Source organism: Papilio machaon, chromosome 24 (assembly GCF_912999745.1).
Source record: "Papilio machaon chromosome 24, ilPapMach1.1, whole genome shotgun sequence".
NCBI classification, from domain to species: domain Eukaryota; kingdom Metazoa; phylum Arthropoda; class Insecta; order Lepidoptera; family Papilionidae; genus Papilio; species Papilio machaon.
Genome location: NC_060009.1, coordinates 4,501,491 through 4,523,198, shown reverse-complemented (window position 1 = coordinate 4,523,198; position 21,708 = coordinate 4,501,491). Strand labels below are relative to the sequence as shown.

Here is a 21,708-nt window from a genome sequence, read left to right as displayed (position 1 = left end):
CATCCTTAAACGCAGATAGAAATCAAATTAAGATTATTTTATTAATTAGACTTTAAACCAGTGATTGTCAAACTTATTTCTTTCACTGCCCCCTTTGAAAATCAATTATATTTCAGAGCGCCCCTAATTTTTATTCAGCCCTAAAACTTAAAAACCACAATTCCATTACTTTAATTAATTTCAATGCCCCGCATTTTTTGGGCCTCTTATCGCCCCCTCCTAGGTTTCAAACGTCACCAAGGGGGCGTTATCGCCCACTTTGGGAAACACTGCTCTAAAGTATAGGAACAGTACAAAAATTTTTCAACCTTCCTCCGCCGATTAAATTTGGAGCATATTATATTAAAAATGTAACCTTCTAACCTTCAATGAATTTCGTATTACAAAGTGTATTCAGGTATTCGAACAAGACTAGTTATATGAAGCAAGTTAATGCAATAGATAGGTAACATGAAAGATAAGTGTACACACGATGCTAGTAAACACAGTTAGTATCGGTTCTGTATACTCTACATAGCGTAAGTAAAGGTACATACACACTGGAGTTTAAAATAATAGATGTCGCGCACGACTTCGTCCGTGTGAATTCAAAAACTAAGTAGCCTAAATGTTCAGAGTGTTACTACTTCTGTTCCAAATTTAATTAAGATCAATATAATATTAGTAAAAAAAAAGTAAGTAAAATTAGCTGCTCTAACAACGTAGCTTTTGCGTTGGTATTTTATTAAATTTCTTAATTTTTTAATAATAAGACTTAATAAATCTACTAATTAGTAAGGCGTATTTACTAAGACCCCTCGTAAACCTAACGACTAATCGGAAACCAATTGGAATTCCATATCCGTTGATTGAGATCTTATCTTGGGGTTTTCGGATAATTGCGGCCCAATCTACCCTAATACAATTCACAGTTTCAATTTAGCCTTTCAATTAACGTAGAAAATTTTGATTAACATAGAAATAATAGATTTAGTTTTTGAGTAACATTATATTTTTGAATGAGTTGATCAGATGTTGACCAACATAGAGTTCTCACTGTCAAAGTGCAATGCTTCTACATTTTGAAAACATTGAATGGTTTGTTGTTGGTTCTAAAGAAATCTTATTAATATTATAAATGCGAATGTTTAGATGGATTGATGTTTATTAGAAGGTCCACAATGTCCACAATGGATCTCGCTGAAATATGGCATAGATATAGAACACATTCTAGAAGAACACATCGGTCACATGTTGAGTTTTTTTAATTCCACTCGAACAGAGTCGCAGGCGACTACTAGTACAGTATAAAAAGTATAGAAAAACTCTCAACTTTATCCAATAAAGGAATCCTCTGGTTGGCAAATAGTTGTGTGTGATTCTTCCAATGTTTATCTATACTGTATGCATAAGGTTGCGTTCTCACTGTACAAATATTTTACAGACTCTAGGAATAGATAATGCCTTTAAGTAAATAAACATTTACGTGTCTCTTGAAAGGGTTGGTGAAGATTGGACGATCTTTCGTCATTTTTGTAAATAGGTGTTTTCAAAATGTTATTTATCTATGCGCTACAAGGTATAAATCAGGGGTTATAAACTGTAAAACTTAATTATCTAATTCATAATATTAACTTTACTATCTCACTAAAGTATAATATGCATGTAATCCTCAGGTTACAAAGTTTTTTTTATTTTTTTATTATAAGGTGGCAAACGAGCAAAGACGTCGGTGGCACAAGGGTTAAGCACTTGCCTTGCGATCTGCAGGTTCTGGGTTCGAATCCCGCCATGTACAAATGTGTTTTTCGAATTTCGATTTACCTATGTACATCTATCCGACATCCTTACGGTGTAGGAAAACATCGTGATGCAACCTGCATATATCTGAGAAGAAATTCAATGATATGTGTGAAGTCAACCAACCCGCACTTGGCCAACGTGGTTGTTGGCTTAGTTACCCCTAACTACGGGTAGGCTCCGAGTCCCTCAGTGGGGACATATAGTGAGATGATGATGATGAAGCGAGCAAGCGGCCGCTTGAATTCGATGAAAGCGAAGCGACCGCTGGCCAGAGACATCCACGATTACAGATATATTGCCTCTAATCAATATATCTTATATCAGCAAATCGGTATAAATTTTTGCATGCTGGTTCGATAGTTACGTAATCTCGAAACGTGAGAACTGATTCGTACACAGTTCGTAACGTAAACGCAATTAAATCGTCCAATTTGCTAACGTGACGCTATTTCCGGCGTACATCTGATTGACGTAGCTCTAACCTGACTTGAAAGTGTTTTACAGTACCAATAAAAATTGAACTTTTGTATAGATCAGAGGTTCTGCTTGGTAATAAACCTAGTTGATACTTTTGTTTCATAAAAGAAAAGGGTTTTGATGATTTTAAAGTCGTCGATGACAGATGGTCAACGCTTCATAAGTGGATTGTGGAACATTGGATGAAACCTTAACATAGAGTGAGCGACGGGCCGCGTCCACGAAATAATACCAGTCCCACTCACCCTGATGAAGGGCCCCCGAAGGGCTCGAAACTAGTCGGTGCCGACACCGGATATATATACGTGAGTGTTTTAGCCGTTTCTAAATAAGTTAGTGATAATGTCTCACGAAAGTTTGAACAATTTAAACCTTAACATAAAAAAGTTTTATTTTTTGATTGCCTTCTCCTCAAATCAGAAAAAAAGACAAATAAAAATCTTTTTTGCTGCTGTATATTTTTTTTATTTGAGAGCAATGACGTCACAAAACGTGTTCATACATTTTTTTTGAAACGCATTGCATGAAACATGAAACGCACGCGTTACGGTTTTTATTTATCTTACAATAAACAATAAAATTATTTTCTTTTGGTTTTTCCGCTAGTGTGTACACACCTTTATGCAACAGAATACCCGCATACAGAAGCCATACGCATACGTTATTTGAGGCAACCTTTTTTTAACTCGGCTTGTAACATAAAAAGCCTTTGACTTTGATAAAAGCGAACGATTTTTCTTTCTTTGTAAAAGGTTTCCTCTGAAAAGGTTTACATTATAGGTTTTATAGGAAAAAATTACTTTTTAAACTATATAATTTGGTTTTAAAGCTATAATATGTAATTTATTTTGCCACTCAGAGAAGCTCTTAGTGTAGATTTAAAACCACTCATAACTCTGAGTTTCGACTCTACTTATCGCACTTACAATTTTGATACAATTTTATTTTTGAATTGACAGACATTTTTATTTTTCAATTTAATAGCAAGATATGAAATTAAAAATAGATTTCTCTGCCTATCCCTCATTACATTATTTGTAAAACATTTCGTAGTCTTTACATTTATCATAATTAGCTTTTATTACCGCAATGAGCGTCGTAACTTAAACGTTAAGTTATAAATACTCAAGTAAACATTCTCGGGCGTTTAACTTAGTTCAACTTAGCGTTTATCTAATCCTGACGCTAGGGACCGCTTATCTTGATTACGTGTAAATTAAACTTGTATATAAAAGCTTCTGACCCTAGTAATTAACGTATGTATTAAGTATTTACTTAGGTAAGTTTAATTCGACTTGAACGGCGCTTCACTCTTCAAATAAGATTAATCCATTTAGGCTACAGTTTACAGTTAAAGGTCAATAATAACGTGACAATATATACCGCTTTGGGCGGGACAGTCCCGCTATCAGACAGTCTGTTCCGGTGTCCCAAGCGAAGCTAATATAGTCCTGCTTTTGCAAGCAGACCAAACCATAGTTGAAATGTATATCGCACCTATTAAAAGAGATTTTTCTGAAATATTTGAACATAAATAAAAAGTTGTGCTGCAGAACTTAAAATTATTTTTATAACTGAGTCGCTCGCGACTTTTTCCTTGCGGAAATACTTAAAAAGTACCCTATGCGTTCTTCCAGATTATGTTCTACATGTGTACCAAATTTCATCAAGATTAGTTCAGCCGTTCCGGAGATACCTTCAAACAAACATCAATCCATCCATCCATATAAACATTCACATTTATTATATAAGTAAGACAATATATATAATATAATATTAATAAGATAAATAAAACAAGTATTGAATTCCACACTTATATAAAAAATACCCGATATTTCTAAAAAGTTATTTAGCAGATATTAACTATTATGTACTAAAATTATTTTGTGTTCTTCTATTTTTTATAACAAAAAAACATGTAAAACATAACATTTTTAAAAAGTACAATTGTCGCAGATGTCCTGCTTTGGCAAAAAAAATAAATGGTCACGTTAGTCAATAACTTAACAGTTCAGAGAAAGCATTGCAAAAAATTCGTGCGTTCGAATATGCTATTTAATTTTTATGAAATATGTCTTAGAGAATATTGTCCGTTCCAAATAATTTTAAGCTAAGGAAATTAATTTCAGACCATTCCTTAATAGGAACGGTCTGAAATTATTTTCCTTAGCTTTTTATTATTTTATTTTCAAGGTTAGACAGTTATTAACCTACGTAACATTTATTCGAGATCAAAATACGATCATTAAGAATTCTTTTTAACATTATCTTGAAGATCGACCATTAAACCGACTACAAACTTTTTATAGCCGAGGATTAATTCACACATTCGCAAGGGAAATCTGTTGGGCTCAAAACCAACAACTTATTCAAGATGAAACGAGAATAAAATATTGACGCTGGGGGAATTAAAACGGTTCATACTTATAATATGAACTGTAGAAATAAACCAAACATGCTAAAAAGAAAAAATAAAAAAGGGAAAAAAGGGATTTTTAAAAACACCAAAAGGAACCCTCAAATTTAGTATTAATAATTTAGTTTATTTCCACGGTTGTTTTAATCCATTTATATCAAAATTAATCGATCCAACTATACAGTAACCATCGAATCAAGATATTACAATTTCTTTAGTACCCTGTAACACACAAAGTAAAATAATTTTTGGATAGATCTCAAGGCTTGAATACTGATTTCTGCCGTTAATCTATCTATGTATATAAAAGAAAGTCGTGTTAGTTACACTATTTATAACTCAAGAACGGCTGAATCGATTTGACTGAAAATTGGTGGGCAGGTAGCTTAGAACCAGGAAACGGACATAGGATAATTTTTACCCCGTTTTCTATTTTTTATTCCGCGCGGACGAAGTCGCGGGTAAAAGCTAGTCTATATATATAAAAGAAAGTCGTGTTAGTTACACTATTTATAACTCAAGAACGGCTGAATCGATTTGACTGAAAATTGGTGGGCAGGTAGCTTAGAACCAGGAACCGGACATAGGATAATTTTTACCCCGTTTTCTATTTTTTATTCTGCGCGGACGGAGTCGCGGGTAAAAGCTAGTATAGCATAAATTTAATAGCGGAATAGTATATATTCGAAGGTTTCAGTTACTATTTAAGTTCATCAGTACAAAAGAGCACTTACTCTGATTGGAAAGACCTAAAAGCATATCTGACCTTTGACATTTACCTGAGATACAAATATTCTGACTGTATTAGGAATTTAAATAACCGAAGAAACCCGGTGGTTTTAGTCACCAATACTTACGCATACAAAGTTAGTCCCTCGCAGCCTTTTTTAAATATCGTCGCGAAAAAGTCGCCGTGATTTTCAAGATGGCGGAAGCAAATCTTTACAGTTGACAAATAGTCGCTATGCCTGTGCTGACCTGATAGACGACGCGCGTCGACGATTCTACGAGTGTATGAGAGTCCGCAACATGATATATTATTTTTGAAAATTACTTTGGATTGTGGCTTACGACTACGTTGACTGTATTTTCTTTGCTACCTACATATCTATGAAGCTCTTTACATATTCATATTTTAATAATAGAACATTCCAGAACGTGCAGGGTGTTAAGAGCTAAAGGCAAAGGGTTGGTCTGCAATTAAAAGCTTACCCTGATATACTTTAAAATGTATTTTTTAGGGTTGTACACTGATTTTTAGAAACAGCTCTGCGTTTACATTATTAGATTCTTAGAATTACATAATTTATTCGATTATGTAAATTTTTCTACCTTAAAATTGGAAAATCCTTAATACCTAAATATCTTATTGTTGATAAAGTGTGCAATGTAAGACGAAAACGTAGGCAAAAAAAAAATATCTACAAACTACATACTAGATTTCCACCAGGCACAGCCCCGAAACAGTTATCTGGCCTATTTTGCAGCCGCATATTATACATGTCAGACATTAAAATAGCAAGCTTTTACCCTTCTATGATGCATGGTATTAGTAGGTTCCATAGATAGATAACGTTCAAAATAATTCCCAATTGTGAAGACTATAATTTTGAAGAAAACAAAAAAATAGTATGGTAAAGAAAAAAGAAGAATTACGCCTAATCATGAAGAAAATTAAGCAACCCTGACCTAGTGTAAAAGGACCATTCAAAACGAGAGGGAAGCGAACACGCGGGACGTTAATAGCTTTACTTCATGCTTCGGCTTACGGCTAACTGAAGAATAAGGAATCGAATCGAAAAGTCGAAGTATTCAAAGTAGCATTTGTTTTTACTAAAACAACTTTTCTGTCTTTTATTCCATTTTTATCACCGGTTTGGCGTACTTATAGCTTTCTTCTTATCCTTTCCTCACATCTCTTACTTACTCCCTACCATAATTACAATTACAATTACAATTACAATTTTATTGGTAATATATAAATTACAGGTCATACAAGTAAGAGCTATAATATCTATTTGGGTTATTTATTTATTTATTTATTTATTTATTTATTTATTTATTTATTAACTCTTATTGCTAACATAAATTATACAGAAAAATTACTACACTTTTCCTACACAGGGTTACATTTACACATTTTTTCTCTACCTGTATTAGTAAGTTTTTTCTATAACTTTTATTCAAAATTTTGACGTTTTGCAGTAATCAATTTAATATGTACTGTTTGCTACTGCATAAACATGTCCATTGGCACGGATACGCCATAGAGTAAATAATGCGCAGAGTCACTAATGACAGAGCACTAGGATTAACGATCAACGATTTGTCACTTTATCAACGGACGTATCGGCAGAATTCATTGGCAAATTAGTCAAAGCCGTTAGACGCCTACGTCAGTAATTACACTAACTGAACATCTAGTTTATATTCATGTTGGTTCATTAATAATGAATGATTATAGGGTATTTTATGTTCTAATTCTATATTACGACTAGCGGTCAATCGCGGCTTCGTCAGTGTAGGAATAAAATAATAAAAAAGTAGCCACGTAAATATGTCCGTGTGCAGACTTTCCCGTCAAAGTCTTCGGAAAGAAGATCACCCGGAACAAGGGCGGCCCTTCAGACAGACAAACATACAGACAGACAAAATTTTATGTAGATGAAATAATATGCTCAAAATATCTTAGTATAATTATTTGCTTATTGATACATTGTACTAGCCGTCACCCGTGACTCCGTCCGCTCGGAATGAAAAAAACTTAATTAGTAAACTATGTGTTCTTCTAGACTATGTTCTATATCCATGCTAAATTTTATCCAGATCCGTTGAGGCGTTCTGGAGATACCTTCAAATAAACATTCCATCCATCCATCCATCTAAACATTCGCATTTATAATATTTGTAAGATGAGTACCTATATACTAATTCCTCTCCTATGATCAATTTTATGTATTTATATAAATTTTTTCTCTGATGCCGCTGATGATCAACACTTTATTATTCATTTTTCTTGTTACTCTTTGACAATGATTTTTAAGTAATCTAAAATTCGTAATGGCATTATCTAATAAAGAAGTTACTATAATAATAAATCCTGTCAAATCTTATCTATATATATAAAAGAAAGTCGTGTTAGTTACACCATTTATAACTCAAGAACGGCTGAATCGATTTGACTGAAAATTGGTGGGCAGGTAGCTTAGAACCAGGAAAAGGACATAGGATAATTTTTACCCCGTTTTCTTTTTTTTTTATTCCGCGCGGACGGAGTCGCGGGTAAAAGCTAGTAATTTTCTAAAAGCAATATCTAGCTGTATTACTTAATGATTAGTATCACTTTGGATACAGGTCGACGCTCCTGTCGTGTACAGGTCGATTAGTGTTTGCGGCTTTTAATTACAAAAGCAAATAAAACCAACGACCTGTTATTTATCGCTCCATTGTTAGGTAAATGGACCAAATTCATTGGCAAATTAGTCTATGAGTTCGATTCCAATAAACAAAAGCTAAACAGTTCGTGCGCCATAACATTAGAAATGGCTGATCGGGTTTTCAAAAGTCTTTTTGCATTCAATTGATTTTTATTTAGGAAGGTTTAATCTGCAATAGTTTGATTTCACGTTTCCTTGTCACCCTTTCCTTATAAGAAAATGATGAAAATGGAAAGTGGACTTGGCAGAGGAGGGGACGCATAGGTAGAGAAAATATACTTTCTTAGTCCGTCCCATCATCCTTTGATTAAAGGTAGGCAACGCATCTGCAATTGAAGATTTCAATAGGCAGTAATCACTCGATATTTCGGCTGATTTAGGTGGCCACTTGCTCATTTGCAACCTTATAAAATAAAAAAAGAGTCGAGCGGAAAGAAAATAACACTAAACGAGTAGGATGCGTTTGTACTATTTAATCTAACATGCTGGAATACGTTTTGAAAAATTCAAATTGAGGTTATATTTTCTACAAACTCGCTGATAATCTCACAGAATCCTATATATCAACTAATCATGCATTACTAAAACACGTGGTAGCATATTTTTTACATATCAGTAAAATGTATATTACATAATCAAACCATACTCAAAGATAGTACCGCTGAAACGCTTTTACGGCTATATCAGATAAAATATTGACCAAATAGAATAGAACGACACATTTGAGAGCTTGATGTAACAATAAAATTATAAGCAATGGAGAAAATGTCTATAAAGAACGAAAAGAGCTGAACAGTGATAGGTATAGGTATAGATGTGATGAACCTGTTCGTCATCTCCCTGACCTTGTCCCACTTACTTAAGGTCGGTACTTAAGGTTTCCGTCTTCCAAATCAATTTGTCTGTCATCATCTCTATTGTCACCCCCTTCTTGATCATTTCACCTTTCACGCAATCCATCTCTTCCTAGGTCTACCTCTACCTGTGTACCCCTACACACTCATACTTAACGTTCTTAGGTCAGGTTAAAGAGGTTAAATAAATGAAGATGAGTATATGTTTATGTATAAAAGTTAGGCTCGATTAAAACACAGTTTTCATTGTTAGACTTCTTTAATTATTAGCTACTAGCTGTGCCCGCGACTTCGTCCGCGTGAAATTCTGTCTTCGGATAGATTTTTTTTTAGGCTAATTATTTTACTTAACCGACGTGCTATGATTTGATGTATGGATGTAGAAGAACATGGAGAGAGGTCTGCCAGGACCACGCCAAATGTCTGGTCCTGGGTCTCTGCCTACCCTTCTGGGTTACTGGCATGAATTTTGTTGTTGTTGTGGTATTTTACTTAAACTTATAAAAAATTACAACAAAACATATTAAACTTACAAAATATTCACATAAAATCGTATATTCCCATACAAACATTCATCCCCTATTCCCTTTTGTAATATTGCAGCCTTGAGGGTAAAACTTTTACAAACTTCAAATTTATTTATATCAAATCAGCAGCCTAAAAAATAAGTTTCAAACTTCGAACTGTAAAAATGACGACACTTACATTAAATTTTCCACCCCCACTTTCAACCCCTTACAACGCTTTTCCTGCGTTAAAAAGTAGCCTTTTTCCTTTCTCAGGCTCTAGACTAAGTAAATATTGGTAAGGGTAACAGCAAAACACATTAAATGTGTTTTGACATTCACCAAAACCCCACATATTGCTAAACAAAATTTCATCCCCTATTATTATTTTGCACCCTTAGGGGTAAAATTTTTACAAAAATTTAATTTCATATTTATCTATATCAAATTAGCAACCTTAAAAGTAAGTTTCAAGCTTCTAACTGTAAAAATGACGATAATTCCATACAAACTTTCACCCCCACATTTAACCCCTTACAACCCCCTTTTCGCGTTAAAATGTAGCCTACGTCTTTCCTCGGGCTCTAGACCAAATATTGGTAAGGGTTACAGCAAAGCATATTAAACAAAACATTCACCAAAACCGAACATATTGCAAAACAAAATTTCATCCCCTATTGTTATTTAGCACCCTTGGGGGAAAAAAAATTACAAAAATTTAATTTCATATTTATCTTTATCAAATTAGCAGCCTTGAAAATAAGTTTCAACCTTCTACCTGTAAAAATGACGATAATTCCATACAAACTTTCACCCCCACTTTTAACCCCTTACAACCCCCTTTTCGCGTTAAAATGTAGCCTACGTCTTTCCTCGGGCTCTAGACCAAATATTGGTAAGAGTTACAGCAAAGCATATTAAACTAAACATTCACCAAAACCGAACATATTGCAAAACAAAATTTCATCCCCTATTGTTATTTAGCACCCTTGGGGGTAAAATTTTTACAAAAATTTAATTTCATATTTATCTTTATCAAATTAGCTTTGAAAATAAGTTTCAACCTTCTACCTGTAAAAATGACGATAATTCCATACAACCTTTCACCCCCACTTTCAACCCCTTACAACATCTTTTTCGCGTTAAAATGTAGCCTATGTCCATCCTCAGGCTCTAGACTATCTGTGTACAAAATTTCATTTAAATCGGTTCAGTAGTTTTTGCGTGAAAGCGAGACAGACAGACAGACAGACAGACAGAGTTACTTTCGCATTTATAATATTAGTAAGGATTTTGTCTTTAGGGTCTATACTTGTAATGACATCGTAAGTTCATCAACGTTACGTCATCTCATTTCTCGTCTATCTTGTTAAAAAAATACCTCAAAGAATTAAGAATAAAATATAAAATAGATCAAGCAATAAAAAATTACATGTATTGTAAATAAAAACTTAAAATCTACTAGTCTTCTAGTTATTTTAAAAATTAAAAAAAATAATGGGACCCATTTGCAAGCACCACCTTTCGATTAAATGAAATTTCATAAAAATCGGAGCACATAAAAAATACAGTTGGATTGACAACCCCGTTCTTTTTGAAGTCGGCTAAAAAGGGATTAAATTAGAGCTGTATATTTTGATTGGTTTAAAGATCTTTCTCATAAGAAACAATTGTTTCACTAAAAATTAGAATTATGTTAGTAAAAACGGGTGTTATTAATTATGTCAACGTCAATATTTATTTTACAATTGATGACTTTTGTAACGGTGACGCAAGACATACTGAGAGTCCTCGAGTGGCTTTTAACTTATTATCAGATCGCTTGAATATGAAAAACTGTTTTGATAACTTATCACATACTCGCTAGCAACGTTCAGAAACAATGAATATCAATATTGAATATCGTACAAGTTTCCTAATGTAGTATGTGCGTCCAACATTATTAAAAATGTTAATAAGTTGAAGATGTAAACACGTCTAATGTACAAGGAGACGACATTTCTCTAGATTTGGAATATCTTCGAAAATTCCTTTGGATTCAAACTTGTTTTGTTCTGAGGTGTCCTTAAACAGTTTAATTTTTAACTCGTAATGAAGAAAATTATCTTGCCTATTATACCTTTGCTAAATTTGAAGGTTACAATGCATATATGTTTGTACATTTAAGATGAGAGTTCCGGATACTGTTGCATAATAGACCTATTAAAAGTCATGTTGTTTCCATGGCAATGTTCTAAGTACATCTAAAAGTCAAACAGTCAAATGAAATATTGCTATTATCATTAACACTTACCTTTACTGGTGATGACGACAGCCATAACTGGAACAGATCTGACGTCACTGATGTACTTCTCGCTTCGTGGTGTGGCCTTGGTGACAATGGACCGCATGACGTTATATTGTGAATCCGGTTCACTTCGTCAGAAGACGCGCATTCCCTTAAATATCTTTCCAATAGTTTCGGTTTGTTCTCTAAGATTTTCTTTAATTCGAGCAAATCTTCATCTGTACAATCGTCCGGTGATGATCTATCTATAACCTCTTTGTATTCATCACATTGCATTATAATTTCGTTTGGATAAGCATCGTATGCATTATCAGTACTAGATCCTTTACAACATTCACTATCAATTTGCGTGCCACTTCCCAGTTCTGTTTCACAACCGTTCTGTTCAGTTATCTCAAGTATTGTAATCGGTGGATTTTCTTTTAACATGCTTACATTTATTTCTGGTTTCCTTATATCTTCAGGTAATTCATATACGAGTCGCATTAGTTCCTGCGACCGCTTTTTATGTTCGTCCGAGGGTTTTGCTGTTTTATTGTCACCCGAACTCTCACTCGGGAAGCTCGTTCCTGTCTTTTTCTCGGATTTGGTGACAACATCGATCGGTTCTTCGGATGTCATGGCAGTTTTAGCACTTATCTAGTTTTTCTTTAGGGTTGACTGCTACTGGCTTTTTGGCAGACATTTCTTTTTGATATCATTGTTTTTTTACCTGTAAACAAATGAAATTCAAATCAATAATTTCTATCTCAAAAACTATATTCAATATATCTCTATCAATATTTTAGGAACGTGAAACATACAAAACAAATTGATTTATATTATTAATAATGAAAAGAAAGAAAACATACATTCTGATACATTATCTAATAAAACAAAAGTCAAAGAGCAAACACGTGCCACATTAACCCGTCACCTGTCGCATTCTCTTTTCGTACAATCCATTAAGGGTGTAACATAATGCCATTTGTTTCGGATAAATATGTTTCGTACATTAATAGAGTTACCTGATATTATTATGACGTAATTAGTGACCTAATTAACTTCGACGAGACGATCTAATTTTACTTATATTATAAATGCGAATATTTGGATGGATGGATGGATGGGTGTTTGAAGATATCTCCAGAACAGCTCAACGGATCTCGATGGAATTTGACACAGATGTAGATCATAGTCTGGTAGAACATATAGGCTAATTATAGTATGTTTTGTTGAGTCGAGGGTGACAGCTAGTGGGTAATAAAAAGTCTTTACTGTTGTCTTTGGTCGTCTATAATACGTTTGATACAAACCTGCCAGTTAATATTTGACCTTTTTGTCATATTACATAGCCAATAAGTTCAGACCAGAACATCTTAAAGGATTAGAAAGACCATCAGTGAGGCCTTTCGTACACACAGCAACGAACTTGTCGACTAACGTATTATAAAGTCAGAGAGGTTCGTACACAGACGCTCGTTGCCATTTTGTTCTTAAGTCGTTTAATGTTTGTGAAGATAGTCGTGAGAAATATTACTGGGATTTTCAAGATAGCGGAGGAAATCTATAATAGTTCATATGAAATCTTTAAGCCTGCACCGACAGAATAAGCGACTCGCATCGAAGTGTATGGAGCGCACGTAACGCAATACTCGGGACGTAAGGATGTTTGTTTCCAAGATTTACGTTGCCTTATATACTAAGCGTCTTAATCACAGTAATATTTGACAACGCATGTGCAATTCCTCTAATGTTACAGATGTCTTTGGGAATCGATGATCACCTCGTTGTTTGTCCCCTTTTCTTATAAAAATGTCTTTTAATTAATATACTCAAGTGATAAACTTACAACAAAGTATGCCTTGGTTTGTTGGTCGAATAGAAAAATATTAGTATAAGATAATAAACTATTACATAAAAAAACATGAAAGGAAAAGTCGAAGAGAAAATACAGAAAATATTTATTCATTCACGTAGTACCTCGAATGACCGACATATTTTCACGGACAACATTATTTAGATAGTCCCGATCGCTCGCCATTCTTTTGCGACCTCTGCAAATATAACTAGTTTCGGTTTTTATTATACTTTATTGTACATGTATAACTTTATTTAGTATTCCAAACTTTTGCAATTTAGTATATTGATAATCTGAATGTATCATTTTATTTGGTATTGTAACGAAAAGTTATATCAATACTTGGTCCTAAAATAGGCAAACTAATTTATTAGTGTTACAAATTTATAACTAATAGTAGTTACAAACAACTTCGTTTGCATTGGAAAAAATAAACAATAATAAATATAGCTTACTAGCTTTTACCCGCGACTCCGTCCGCGCGGAATAAAAAATAGAAAACGGGGTAAAAATTATCCTATGTCCTTTTATGGTATGGATAAGCTAACGTAAGTAGTAGTAATAAGTGTAACTTATACTCAATGAGTATAAGTTACACTTATTACTTAAATAAACAAAAGTGACATTTGACTTAAAATAATCAATCTTAAATCTTCAATATTAGTGAAATGGTGAGGTTTACGGAAAAAACATAAGATACCTTTTTTGTAGAGCATTAAATTTCCTACAAAATTCTTAAAAAAAATTTTCTGTACGACCAATTAATGATGAGGAATGAATTTTTTTCTATTGGACTGAGAAAAAAATGAAAAACTGCGACGCGGAGGATCTTCCTATTAAAATTAAGAGTTCATATTTGGTGAGAATTTTTTTAAGGTGCCTAGTAACCCATTTTTCCGTATTAATTGTAAAAAAAAAAAATAGTTGATTTTTTTGACCCACCCTAATACTCATAGTGTCAGATAATTTTTGAGTTGATATTTTAGTTTATTTTAGTGTGTGATTATAAAGGTAGAGGAAGACCAAAGAAAGTATGGATGGATTGTGTGAAAGAGGATATGCGTTAGAAGGGGTGAATTCAGATATGACTGCTGATAGAGATGTATAGAGGAGTAGTACACACTGTGCCGACCCTCCATAGGGATAAGGGCAGGTTGATGATGATTTTAGTTTATGTCAAAATATTGTTATATCTATCCTATAATAATCGCTTTGTCGCAGAAGCTCTTATCAACTCAAGACATTAATCTTGGTTCCATAACTCTAATACTAGAGATGTCATCTGAATGTAATTTATATCTCACATATTTATAGGAGCCAAGTTAAATCATATGTCAGTTAAAATGACACCATATTATATGTGACGTTTTACATAAGTAAAATATATGTTGTATGTACTAAGTTAATAAAATCTTATATCTAATATATAAAATTGTCGTGTCACAGTTTTCGTCACCGTACTCCTCCGAAACGGCTTGACCGATTCTCATGAAATTTTGTGAGCATATTCAGTAGGTCTGAGAATCGGCCAACATCTATTTTTCATTTTTTTTTTAACTGCGCGCGGACGGAGTCGCGGGCGACAGCTAGTCTATATATATATAAAAGAAAGTCGTGTTAGTTACACTATTTATAACTCAAGAACGGCTGAATCGATTTGACTGAAAATTGGTGGGCAGGTAGCTTAGAACCAGGAAACGGACATAGGATAATTTTTACCCCGTTTTCTATTTTTTATTCCGCGCGGACGGAGTCACGGGTAAAAGCTAGTATAACATAAAGTAATGTGAGAGTATTTTATGTTCACAATATTCCTTTAATTTTTATCTCTTTACCGAACCTCCTGTAGCCTAAGGGTGCGATTTTATTAGTCGATAACTCGGTTATACAGTATGCGGGGAGTTCCCGCATACGGGCTGTCCACCAATGAAAATGATCGGTCATTAAAAGCACGTGTCGTGCGGCGGCTTAACGAGTATAAACGCATGCGGGTCCCAAATATTTATGAAAACGATTCTCGCATGCGTGAACGGGAAATCTCTCGCACCATGCATACGGGCGCTAACGACCAATGGAACTATTCCCCAAACGGTTTGCTTGAATTAAAAGAATGATTTATTTCCATTCTTACTCTTTTTAGGTGCTAAATAACATTTCAGTATTGCGTAAGCGAATTGGACTAGATCGTTAAATCGTTTATAACTCTTTAGTCCATCAAAATTAATTTAATTAAAGACTATTTTTTATTGCCAGATAAATAGAAGCCATTTGTGTAGAGCAAGCATACAAATGCTAATACTCTATCATTATTCAACATCTAATGCAATAAAACAAAGGGTTCCATTTTATTGAGCTTAATATAAATGGTAAGTAGCATTTCATTTACATATAACGCTATAACGTAAGTCCCTTCGTATACAAAACAACGTAAATCTTCCGAACTAAAATTGTATCCTTGCGTCTAGAGTACCGCGTAGTACTCAGTGTTGAATCGTCGACGCGAGTCGAACGATAAAACTCTTTAGATTTTCACCGCCATCTTGAAAATTGCGGCTACTTTTCTCACAACGATCATGACAAACATGTTGCGAGCGACTGTCTTTGGTGACTAAAAATAAAACGCGTGTTGTGTAACGAACCTTTAGAAAATGCATTCTACTTAAAATTGCTGTCAAATTTTAATCCAACAGTATTTCTAGTCCCGTATAAAAACATTTTAAGCTAACAAGCGTTCAAAGTAAGAATCTCTTTGGTACAAAACAACGTTACATAAACGTTTTGGCATGGAACAAGTCATATACGATATGACTCGTAAAATTTACTACAGTCCGACATACTTATCTGACCCGGTGAAGTGACACTAATCTATATATATAAAAGAAAGTCGTGTTAGTTACACTATTTATAACTCAAGAACGGCTGAATCGCTTTGACTGAAAATTGGTGGGCAGGTAGCTTAGAACCAGGAAACGGACATAGGAACTTTTTTATCTTGTGTCCATTTTTTTAAATTCCGCGCAGACGAAGTCGCGGGTAAAAGCTAGTTTACAATAATACATTATCACCCCTAGCAGTCAATGATAAAAACATGTCACATCCGTGTATAAAGTATGGCAAGGATTTTGTGCCATTTTTGTAAAAGAGGCGCTGCTATCGCAGTTAGTTCTGTCAGAAAATATTTTTAACTATTGGGCATAGAAAATGCCATAAAAGAAACAAAACATGACATAAGAACTGCAGTAAAACAAGGATCTTGTGATAGTTTTCTTACTTTAACAGGGACGCTAGTGAACTGTCATAATTTTGCTTGAATTGTGCCTGCTGGGTCAAATATCCTTGTCGGTCTATACCTCAGTAGGACCCTCCTGTCAATAGACTAAACTGTCACATGATACGTGTATCCATACTGTAGCTGACTTGTCATGTTTTTATTAATGTTATTTTCTATGCCTAAGTAGATTTTACATATTTTTGACAGTGATCGCGATAGTAGCGCATCTATCACCGGGCCAGATATGATTGTCGGACTGTAGGCTCCATTACTAAAAAGGTAAAACTGTTAGTAAAGAGTTGCATTATTATTCCAGAGCGTAAGTAGAGACTTACGTTCTTAGAGAAGAGAATTACAAAGACCGTACCGCTGTATTCGTTATATCCACTTTCGCTATTAGCAAGGTTTGCCATGGTTTTATCAAAATCCTGGACATGTTTCTATATTCTAAATTACGATGGGTTTCCATTGAATTAACTCCCTGCATAACAAACAATATTGCGACAGATGAAAATCATGCTTAGTAAAATATCAAACTAATTTCGAAAATGTTAGGACTACATTCCTTTCCTAGATTCCTTCTTAAGATAGACCTTTAGGTGATGAATTTTCTGAAGTCTTTTCTTAGTGCTTGCCCTAAGAAAAGACAAGAGACATGATGAGACAAGATGTTGAGCCTAGAGACATGAAATTTTCCACAATCTCTGTGCAAAATTTCATGTCTCTAGTCTCAGTACTTTGAGCTGCAGGCACTCCTCAGTCGGTCAGTCATTTAGTGAACCATAAATTCCTTTACAAAGAAAATATCATAGTGATCTTAGTATTAACCCATCCTCGCGGGATTGCGTAACGATCTGCTGCCCCACAATTGCTTTATTGCTTCGTGTAGCGCGCGACACACGGCTCTTAGATTTGGCGAACAGTCAATACAATTTAATCAGATGTTTTACAATTTTGTGTTATGAAAACGATCGAAATGAAAGCCAATAAAAATTTTCGTAAAAAAAAACAAGCAAATGTGCTCACAGCCAAATTTCGCTCCAGATGGAGATCCAGATGGATCCGCTCGGAGCTACAGACTTTTCGTAGGCGGTTTACCATTAGTATCGCGCAAACAAACGGTGCATGCGGTGTCCGTAGTGCGGCAAGAAGACCTAGTCAAGCCAGTTGTCTGAGCAAGTGCGAAACAGTATGCTATCGAAGCCGATCGGATGCGCGAGCGTTAATAAGCACGCAGTGGGTCCCGGACAGTTGTGTGAACGGACTTTAAGACTATTGGCAGTCAGATTGTTCATTCTTAACGTCTGTGAGTCAGGCGAGTGGACAATGCACGATCGATGTCGGACATGAATATTTGAGCAGCGCTTCATTTGGAAGTGAGACACGATTGTATGTTGCATGTATGTTACATGTCTATGTGTACGTCAAGGTTCAATAGCTTCTAATCCTTTACGAGTCTATTGAGATAGGTCGTTTTGGATTTCATAATAGGCATCCCACTCTACATCTTTTTTAATGTAAATTATTGTATACTAACAAAGAAAACATTTGAATTTGAATACAGTTCTCGAAGTTAACTGAATCAAGGTCTGATACAAAAATCTCTAAATTCTTTAGTCAATGGTTAAAGAATTAAGATTAAAGTTAAACCTTGAAGATGTGCTAAAAATGTTGGTAACATAAAAGTGAACTTTTCCCTTGCCTTTGGGCGTCCCCAAATAAAGTATAGAAGAAGATAGAGAAAGAATAAAGGAGGGGGAAATATTCTCTTTCTGTGCGTCTACTCCTCCGTCTATAAAAGGTAGGTAACGCATTTGCAATTGAGGATGTCTTTAGGCAGTCACTTCGCTATTTCGTTGAATTAAGGTTTCTTTCTCATTTGCTACCTTATAATTAAAGAAAATGATTATATGAAAATATACATTTTAATTTAATAAAAATTGTTCTGCATTAAAGAAACGTAGAGGAACATTTTCCGTCCTTCTGCAAGTTTAATGAATATAAAATGAACGGAGGCAGTAATGATGTTCGTGAAGAGGTCTGTAAATGTTTACTGTACTGGGAAATGATCGAAAAGCGCCAGCCGTCCATTATTATAATGAATATATTCTCATAACCTTTAATAATAAAGTAGAAATAATTTATGTTTCAATTCACCTTTTTAGATTAGAAAGTAAGTCATCTTCAAATTCATTTAGTTTATTTATACTAGCTGTCGCCCACGACTCCGTCCGTGCGGAATTAAAAAAAACTTAATTATATATAGTCTACGTGTTCTTCCAGACAATATTCTACATCTGTCTCAAATTTCAATAAGATTCGTTGAGCCGTTACCGAGATACCTTCTAATAAACATTCATCCATACATCTAAATATTCGCATTTATAATATTAGTAAGATAGCTGCCAAGCGCGACTTCGTCAGCGTAAAATCAGCTATCTTCTAGTAAATGTTAAGTTAAAACTGGTCCTGCGGTTTCGGAGATGACCCGGAACAAACACGGACTTGCGAGCAGGCAAACAGACAAACAGTTAAAAAAATTGGATTCAAATTTTAAGCAAAGAAAATACACATATTCGCGATTTTTTTTACTTATTATATACACTCTAAATATATTAATTATATATGTAAAAGTATATATATGTATAAATAAATAACAAAAAGTCAAAACATTGCTCTAACAATTACGAAGTTGTCACAAGTATTTAAGCAATGGACGGATGCTTGTTTTGTATTATCAAAGTAGAGGAAAGGCCAAAGGTACAGTTACCAACAAAATTCGTAAATATTTGATGTTGCATTAAAAATGTTCGTTAAATACAATCATCATCTTGAATTACAACTGACTGGATAAAATGAAATTTTCGTCATTAAAAAATCTTGTGTAAATATTTCACAAACAATCAAACATCAATTTAAGTAACCGTAAAAGAAAAAAAACTTGAGAGGTGTGTTGGGACACCCGGATGGAACGAAGTTCCTTTCAATTAATTAGTGAAGGAACCAATGTTTATTCTATGAATAAAAAACTTAAGTCTTCACAAGAAGTACATTTTATTTCTATGAATTTTCGTTATATATTGTCACGTCGTTGCCATGGTGAAGTAGCGCTCATTCGTCGTTAACATACTTACTATAGCAAAAAGTGTCGTGACAACTTTTCGTAAGAATTTTTCCCGTCTAGCCCCCTTTCACAACGCGCGATAAGGAACTTCGTTCCAAAAAAAATAATACAACTAGCATTTAATTCATAAATACTTTTACAATTATTGCGTAAAGCATTTCGCGAATGACTGTACTTTTCAGCCCTATTCGAGGTCGGACAAACACAGCCCAACATTTCCCACCAATTACACGATATTGTCTACTTTATTTCTGGACCGGGCCCGGCTCTGACGTAACTTGTTATTGCCCAGTGACATCTACAACTATAACCGACTATAGTGCGACTAACTTATATGGCCCGGTGAAAGAGGTGCTGGTTGTGTTAGAGAATCTATGAGCTAATTAGGGAATTATTCTATTTCTGTTCGTCCATTCCTTCGTCGCATCTGCAAATCGTTTTTTTCGCTATTTTGGCGAATTCAAGTAGCCGCTTTCTCGTTTGCCACTTTTTGCTATGTAAAAAAATAGAAAGTGACGCAAGACAAGACAGTTAGAGGATCTTGTGGCACTTTTTGGAACGAAGTTCCTTATCGCGCGTTGTGAAAGGGGGCTAGACGGAAAAAATTCTTACGAAAAGTTGTCACGACACTTTTTGCTATAGTAAGTATGTTAACGACGAATGAGCGCTACTTCACCATGACAACGACGTGACAATATATAACGAAAATTCATAGAAATAAAATGTAGTTCTTGTGGAGACTTAAGTTTTTTATTCAAAGAATAAACATTGGTTCCTTCACTAATTAATAGAAAGGAACTTCGTTCCATCCGGGTGTCCCAACACACCTCTCAAGTTTTTTTGATATTAATAGAGGGCGCTAATGTACTATAGTAATATTTTAACTTATAACTACGTAAAAGTTGCCAGTCCAAATTGGAATAATGTCGAAAAATTATCGTCGTAAAGTTAATATCCATGCTGACATAGCTCCTGTTGGATTAGCTCACTCGTTGCGAGATAATTAAGTTAGAGATGGCGTTAGCTACCGACGATGGAGATTACAACTTAACTAACTTAAATTTAGTTAAGTTAAACCGGGATTCCATTATGCAGTGAACGCGAATAGTTTTCTACAGTCAATGCATGTTTCCCGTTAGGCTAATCGGCAAACTGATCAATTCATCAGTTGGAATATTATATGTACTTAGAATACATACTTAGTCGTCTTTTTACTTTTTCCACCTATATCTAATAAAAAATTATTACAGTATTCAACAGTGGTAGACGCTAGCAACAACAACATCCGTTGCACGAATTGGCCGGCTCGCCCGGTGAAATACCACGACCACACAGAAGACAGGCGTGAAGTGGAAGTAATTCCGCGTTCCGTCTGATGAATGTGGTGCCGGAGGCCTAATTGTAGTCCTCTTTCCCTTCCCACTCTTTTCTTATAAGGAAAGGATGGGAAGGGGAGGTGGATTTGATGGAGGAGGAGATGCATAGGAAGGTTAAATATTCTCTTTTTGTGCGTCTCCTCCTTCATCGATTAGAGGTAGGCAACGTATCTGTAATTGCGAATGTCTATAGGCAGCGGTCGCTTCGCCATTTCGGCGAATTCATGTGGCCGCTTGCTCGTTTGCATGTATTCTGACGAGAAAAACACAGCGTAACCAACGCTTATGGATATAAAAGATTCAAGTGTGTCGTGGTCATGGTAGAATACTGTCGTCAA

The 21,708-nt window shown here is 34.7% G+C and overlaps 1 protein-coding gene across 1 annotated transcript in view; it reads right to left on the bottom strand.

Moving 5' to 3' along the window:
* The window catches only part of LOC106717355 (cGMP-specific 3',5'-cyclic phosphodiesterase), a 59,758-nt gene that overhangs the window by 16,505 nt on the left and 21,545 nt on the right, over nucleotides 1-21,708 (bottom strand). Inside the window, exon 2 of the mRNA XM_045683907.1 lies at nucleotides 11,766-12,471. Coding sequence (XP_045539863.1) covers nucleotides 11,766-12,380 — 615 coding nt within the window. The 5' untranslated portion in view covers nucleotides 12,381-12,471. The remainder of the gene's footprint in view (nucleotides 1-11,765; nucleotides 12,472-21,708) is intronic.